The sequence below is a fragment of the Rhopalosiphum maidis genome, chromosome 3, assembly GCF_003676215.2.
Source record: "Rhopalosiphum maidis isolate BTI-1 chromosome 3, ASM367621v3, whole genome shotgun sequence".
Lineage (NCBI taxonomy): Eukaryota > Metazoa > Arthropoda > Insecta > Hemiptera > Aphididae > Rhopalosiphum > Rhopalosiphum maidis.
This window is the reverse complement of record NC_040879.1, coordinates 68,300,611-68,308,881: the sequence shown is the minus strand read 5'-3', so window position 1 is coordinate 68,308,881 and position 8,271 is coordinate 68,300,611. Positions and strand designations below refer to the sequence as shown.

The following is an 8,271-nucleotide window of genomic DNA, read 5'->3' as shown; positions in this document are numbered from 1 at the left end:
TCCTGTCTTAACTATGAATATTGATTTCGAATTGGTATAATAATAATAATAAAAAAAAAAAATCATTATTCCAAAAAAAATAATGTTTATTATTCTAATGTTTTATGATATAGGTACACAACATTTTTAGTTTTGTTTTCTGGGGCGTATTGCGTATATGAATAGTTTTGTTGATATTTAGACACAAGAACGGATAACATACGACTGTCCATTTGAAAAACACGAATTTTCAAAAGTGATGCCACAAACACTTAGCGACTGTCCTTGCGATTTATTTATCGACATTCGACATTGCAAATGCTAGCCGCACTGGAAATAATTGCAAACGTTTTAAAGTCGAATGGCATATGTCGTTTGGATTCATTTTTATATATTATATAGAATATAGATAGATATAGATAGATAGTAGAATTTTACTTCTCCGAACAATTCGTATCTACATGCCGATCAAAAACGTGATTTGACGGGTAAAAGGACAGGTTACAGGTAACTGGGAACCCGTGGGCCCCCGGGCTGTACAATATGTATATTAGTATATTTATAGGTATACAATATACAATTTACACGTTTATTTTAATTAATAACTATTTTTTCGCGCAACTTTCTTAATTATTTCTTCGATAACAACTTTCTCATGACAATAACAAATAAAACAAAATAAAAAAAAAATTGGCGAAATCGGTCTAGCCGTTTACCAAGGGAAAGAGGGATTTATTTTTATATAGAGATAAATAGATACATTGATAATTTTGTGTTACTATTTTTAATTAAACATTGTAATTATCTAATTATTTAGGTATATGAATATAATTCTTATAAACTATAAATAAAATTCATTAAATTTAATTCTAACACCCATGTTTAAAGTCAAGTATCAAACTTTTTTGATTCAACAGATCGCTAACACGCTAATTTACTTTTTAGTTAAATTCTGACCATTCTGTTATAACTTTAATTATTATTTTAATTAAAAATGTCTAAAATTCAAATAAATAAACATACTTTTTTTTTAATGTGAACAGATCAATAAATCATTGTAAATTGTAATATCATATAAATCATATTATATTTTTCTAAAAATTAATAATTCGTTACATTTTTATGAAACTAGACGAGATAATCAAATAATTCAAATACCATTCTAATGAATTTTTCAATTTTTCATAATATATTCAATACATTATAGAAGCATCAAATTGTTTCAATGACACAATATCAATATTTAAAATAACATAGAATATATAAACCACAAACATTATACATATTAATACACGAGTATAGTGTATAATGTGATTATTCAGTTATTGTACGAAGTACGGTATGTGTATTGTGTGTGTATTTGTATGTATACATACGTGCGTGTGTTCGACTGTGTACAGTGTACACGTATTAGTGTGTCGAGTGTGAATAATTGTGTTGGATTTGGGGCGAGTGTGTATAGATGTTTGTGTGTATGTGTGTGTGTGTGTGTGTGTTTTAGGTACCTACTCAATATTTGGCTAGTGGTGGTGGATATTGGACAGCGCATGTTAATATAAAATCATATTATACTCGTATTATATTAATTGCTATTGGAGACCAAAAAAGATAGGTGAAAAAAATATATATATATTAGACTATATCTCTATTTGATAATATTAATGTCAAATTTATAACAATTTATTATTGTTGCACTAAAAATAAATAAATCAAGATTATTATTTTAAACCATTTTCATAAGATTTCAAAATTTTTGAATAAAATTTAAAATATTGCCACCAAAAAAAATAAATTATATATAAAAGGAACTCAAATTGTAAAGCGTATTAAATTGTCATTAATAAAATACTAAAAAAATATACATTTATACGATTAGACTGCGTCGAAGCCGTAGTGATGCATGCAGTGATTTCGGCTGTAGCCCACAAGCAGCAAAACATGACCCAAACAGAACCCAAAAGCGTAAATACATTTTACAAAAATAAAGTGTATTTTATTAAAATCGAAAATCGAATAGTTGGTTAACTACGCTTTTACAGTAATGACTAAGGCCTTTTATTATATGCATACAGACTGTAACTACTGTAAATCATGAGTATATAGTAGTACCTACCTAGGTTTATAGTACTTACCGTGACAGAAATAAGTTTGATTTATATCAAATCACAAAAAGATGTTAGTGCAATATTTTTTCTCCCCCGAATTCACGCACAACATATTATATAAAACTTTGCCACATAAAATAGTTATTAATGTTTTTTAAATATTATAGAGTAAAATCATAATAACCATATATTACAAAACATATAAATATTATAGTATTTTTCTTTCATTTATAATAAATATTGTATTAATACATAGTTTTAAATCGTTTACTATATTATTTAATTTTTTACTATGAAAATATACGAGCTAAGCATTTTTGTACAATCAACAAATAAAAATGGGTAAACAAAATAAAAAGGACGGTATATTATACATCAACAAAAGAAACAAAATACAAATGAAAAAGAAAAGAAAGTTCTGACCAATGAAAATGAAGTGGTTAAAAGAGAAAAGTATAGGGTTCGTATTGACATTAGACGTTATACGTCTCAAATGTTCATCTGTAAAGTAATTAGTGTAGTACGATGGGACATAAAAAGCCGCTGTGGAACTCTAAAGTCTAAAGTTTATAAAGGAGACTATCGTATATTTATCTTGATAGCTGATGCGTAGTTAGTAAATTCTATAGTCACGCGTATTAGGTATACAATTTAGTTCCTTAGAAAATTATATTATAATTCAGATACGGCCTTTAGATGTTAGACAATAATTATTTTAGTTGTGTTACGTTAGGTATACACAGTGTTGTAGGTACCTAATTTTCCCTAATTTTTTTGATAATTTTGATAATTTAAAAACTTTTTATAAGTTCAAGTGATAATTTTCCTTTGTAATAAAATTTATCATTTATTTACCTTTAATTTAATAAACTATATAACTTTATTACATGTTTAGAATTAATTTATTGCGATTATCCAAAAGTACATACAATAAAATTACCCATTTTTGAAACGAATTAAAAAAATTATATAGGTTTGTTAGAAAGAGAAACAGAAAAAAAGGTTCGGGGGGGGGGAAGTACAAATTGGAATATTTTAAATAAAACTTTAAGCTTTAACTTAATATTTTGAGTTATAGCTTTTAAAAATTTTTCAAGCTCTATTTTATTTTCCCCAAAACTAGTACAGTTATAATAATATCAATAATTAAGAAATAATAATATTTGTGTATAAAATACCTTCATACGCAATTTTCATATTTCTTTTATTAGATTTTAAAATTTCCATTTTCAAAAAAATAAAATCTGTTTAATACAGTTTGACGTACGCTGTCTTCGTCTATCACACACTCACACCTATTATACCGACCTACTGCACTACACCATATTAATATTATACTATTCAAGAGATCACCGTATTTTACTTTATTATATCAAGCTCTAACCGCCTATAATCTATATATGTATATATGTGTGTATAATTTACGGCCGATCTCGTTGGTAAAATCTAAAAACCAAAAATTATCGTTTTTATTAACTTAATCATAATTTTATCTACGGTTTTCTACAGCAACCTAACGTATATTAGGTATAAACTATAAGTCTATAAATGTATAATATTAAGTGAATAGTAGATTATATCATTTTATTTTTGGTTTTTTAAAACAAACTAACATATTATACAGAGTGATTATAAAAGTGTATGTCATAAAATACCATACAGAATGATTATATAAGTTTTATTTAAAATATTCTAATTTGTACTTTTCTCCCCGGAGACTTTTTCCTTAACACTTTTTTTCCGTGACTTCCCCCCCCCCAGACTCTTTTTCTTACCATCGGGTATAAATAAAATAGATAATTCAAAGTTGCCACTATTTGTCTTTAAACCGAATACAAATCTATAGTAAATATATATTAACGAGTATGAATAATGACTCATTTTTTTGTCCAACGAATAGGAATAATATATTTGATATGATGTGCGTATATATTAAATAGAGATAACTAATCAATTAGTTTGAACTCGATTAGTTCTTATTTATTAAAAGTTCAATGTGCGCATTAAAATTATATTTTTGATAATCAAAAATATTTGAATAGTTTATTTTTTCCACTAAAAATTACAGTAATAAATTAAAATCGATTAGAACATCTGTCTTTAAAACATTAATAGTTTATAAATTAAAACCAAATCTATCAAATGAATATAAAACAACAAGATTTATATTAAGAAAAGTATAACTCTCATATAATAATAAACAAAAAGTCATATAAAGAGAAAGAATAATATTGTAAATCAAAGTATCAAACATCATCTATAAACATTTGTTTTTAATTACCTATAATTTGAAGGTATATTTTTAAAATGTTATAATATTCAAGTACCTATCTAAGAATTGAAAATAAAAATAAAATGTAATTCTTAAAATGCCTATATATTTGTAATATAATAGTATATATTATATTTTTATTCTTAGTTGTATTTATAGTAATTTTGTCAATGTTTAAAACGATTACTGATCAAAAATGAGATAAATATGCACGATTTCTGTATTGATTATAATATTGTATATATTCCTATATTACCTATTGTATATATTATTACGGCTTAGGCACGTGTACTGGAAAACATTTCGGGGCAAGGAGTTTTAAGTAGTCCTATAGTTTCCCTCTGCGCATATATATCTGTTAATAGGCAGTAGCTGAACAAATACAAAATGATTTACTTGCTGTATTTATTATTAGTAACGAGCATTATATACCTAACGATGGTTTAACAACAATGTTAAAACACGCAGCTTTATATTATATTATTGTTCCCGACTTGTCGGAAATAAAAAAAAAAATACAAACAAATAATGTCAACTCTGAGCTGTTATATTATTATTTCGGTTTCTATTATCTCATTGCTTTATGGATATTAGACGAGTACAATAAGTTCAAAGTAAAAGAATAAAACAGTTTGTTTACAGCTAGTTGTATAGATAACACCATATTTTGTAGATAAAATATTTACTAGTGATTTGTTATAAGAAATAAAAAACATAATGTTACTTACACAGTGTATACCTACTTATTATACAGCTACATGGAAGAGTTGGTTCATAATGGTGTATACTGTATATGATAACTATATAGGGTACCTAACCCATTAGGACAACCATAAATCCGGACTTAATAATATTATACCTACTGCCTACTGGATTGATATAAATGTGCACTAGGTTTTTTCAAGTTTCGACTGGTTGTTTTTTTTTAGCACATTTTTTGAACTGTTTAAAAAATCGCTACCTACCTAGTTAAGATAAATGTATTTCGATACTGATGGAAGTAATACTATCATGATTTCCACCTCAGTTGTAATCCAACATGTACGAAATGACTTTGGTTTGCTTAAAATATTATTTATTGCGTGCAAGAAGTTATTTTAAAAGTATAGTATTAAAATAATATTTTGATCTAAATACAAATAAAAAAATGTATAATTCATAACGTTTTTATAGACAATATATGAAAATAATAATATCTAAAGCACCACCATAACATTTATTATTAAAAAAAGCAAAAGTGTAAGCATGTTTAAAACCTGCCGCCTGCGTCATATATATATATATATATAAGTACTAGTGACGTCACTTAATATTTTGAGATCGATATTGAAACATTCAGTGCGGTCCAACTTTTCGTGGATATTATAATCATATAAATATTGACTGACCGCAGCTTTATGTTGCGTACGTGTACCTATACTACCACAAAGTTATGAAATATTTTGTAAACTGAAATATTATTATTACTATCGATTACGATCACAACAGGGTGGAATTAAAGCGCCTTAAGAAATGCCCTAAAAAAATATATACAAAATATGCCTTGTAAATTTTAAAATATATACATCATAAAAATGTGTTTATAATGTATTTCTTACAACTTAATGCAATGATATAATTGAAACGTGTTGTATACAACAATTAATATAATATAAACAGTAACCTTATTGGGTTCACGATTCCTTTTGATTTTGAAGTCAATTTGTATGGCTCCCATACGAATAATGATAATAATAAAAAACATAATATAGTAATAGGAAACGTTTTTAGTTACTATTGCGTACCCGGTTCCCTTGATAATAACCGACGACGCACAGATTGAAAACCACTGTAATATAATATTAAAAGAAGTATTGTTATCGCCTCTTCCTAATTATTTACAGATATGAAAAAGGTGACCGACAATCATTGCATATCTATTATACGATCAACACGATCTGATTACTATATATTTTAACTATGCTAATATGCTATTTTTTATTAGAACAAATAAATTTGTGTTACAATTCGCGTTCACTTTAAAATAAATCGTGAAAATACCATAAAACATTAAATTTCTTATAAAAAAAAAAAACTTATATACGCAAAAATATCGTTAAAAAGACCGAATTCGTCTGACAAATATTTAAGTATTAAACCCAGTTGTTGCCTCTCCTAAAAGTATTTTATTTGATATTGTTTTTACATATAATGCCCCCACAAAAAAGAAAATTTGCTTCGCCCCACCTGAAAATTTGGTCTGGCAACGGCTTGTATTTAACCCTCACATACGAATCACTATTTGAGTTGAATTTTAAAGCGTTTTAAAAATAAAAGACCCAGCCCAAATCATTAATATTGACGTAAGAAATAAAAATTTTAAATGGCGTGTTTATAATGTTTGTATTTTTTTTTTCTAAATATAAATTTATGAAAAACAATATATTCTTATTTCCGCAGTCTCTTTGAACTTTTGAACGTTATTTAGACCCGATTCGAGCCACCAAATTAATTCCATGACCACTATGGGTCTCCTAGCTCTATATAGCATGCACATATTATATACATACATACATTACAATAAATTATAATATTAATATCCGATAACGATATTGTTATTGTTTCTGATTCTGTTTTGAAAATGTTTTTCTAGTCGAAAGATATACATCATATACGATCGGAACGTCATTGTCATACCGTAAACGGCGGTAGAGCGTGAACAAAATCATGTCGAAAACCAAAACGGCGTGTGACGAAAATCGGCCGACCGCCGAGTTTGACCGGTTTGAATTCCGCAGCAGCCGACTGATCGTCGGCTGCAAGTGTACCAGGAACGACGGGATGCAGCACGAGTGCGAGCGACTGAAGTGCGTGGCCGACCGGACGCCGTGTTTAACGTACCCGGCGCCCACCTGCCATCCCAGCCGGCCGTGCCCGCCGCGGCCACCCGTGATCCCCCCGGACAACGGCCACCGCGACAGAAGCCGCGCCGAGTCGCGGTCCTCACATCGGGCGGTGGACGGCAGCACCAGCGGTGTTGTAGACGGCGTGGCCGGCGGTGGTGTTGGTACTGGTGTGGGTGGTGGTGGTGGTGGTGGTGGTGGTGGCGGCGGCGGCGGTACCGTTAGCGGGCGCCCGGCCGAACGAAACGCGCGTTACCGACCCTTTAACGCCCGTCGAATGCGAAAGTGGGCCGCAGATCAATACGACGATCGTCCCGCACTCAGAAAGTTGTTCCGACCGTGCCGCGTCCACCGCGTGAAAAAGCGAACGACCGCAGACATCTGTGTGCAAAGACGTCAAAGTGAATTAACAAAACATTAATTCCGTACGGTACACCGCAACCCACAATATTGTTGTTTTATTATAATTATAAAACGTACCATCGTGTCACCGTCCCATCGAATCGATCGCTTTCTGCTTCTGAAACTTTAATTATATTGTAATCGCGTTTGTTTGTCGAATAGATACTACAGTATAGAAGTAGTGTGCCGACACCGATTTGTGCGGCTTTTACAACGATATATAGACAACAGATTATCGCTGTAGAGTCAGTACAGATAATTATAACAATAATAAGCTTGTACACGAAATGAAAACGTCTCAAAATTAAGTATTTTTATTCGTACGAATAAAAAACAATATTGTACACGATAACCGGCTCGTAAACGGGCTGCAGTCCACCGATATACTATACTGCATATAGTTTATAAATTTGATATGCGTTTTTATAACCGACGTCGTCAATCAAATAAAAAGATTGCAACCTGAGGTTGATCGCGATAAATTTTAGGCAATGAATTTAAAAAAAAAACTCCGTAATGTGAGTTGAAATAAAATTTCCTCCAACTACAATCTACATACGACGGTGTGGGATTTGTAATAGAATCTCATATTTCGGGTTATTTAGGACTAAGAGATTATAACCCATAAAAC

The 8,271-nt window shown here is 29.7% G+C and overlaps 1 protein-coding gene across 1 annotated transcript; it reads left to right on the top strand.

Annotated features, from left to right (window-relative positions):
• Positions 1–7,062: 7,062 nt before the first annotated feature.
• On the top strand, positions 7,063–7,659 carry LOC113558074 (cytoplasmic polyadenylation element-binding protein 2-like). Its single transcript, XM_026963591.1, has one exon. The coding sequence runs from the start codon at positions 7,063–7,065 to the stop codon at positions 7,657–7,659; it is 597 nt and encodes a 198-aa protein (XP_026819392.1).
• The last annotated feature ends 612 nt before the right edge of the window (positions 7,660–8,271 follow it).

What these genes read in the sequence shown, in the direction of transcription:
- LOC113558074 (XM_026963591.1), top strand. Translation starts at nt 7,063, where the DNA reads ATGTCGAAAACCAAAACGGCGTGTGACGAAAATCGGCCGACCGCCGAG.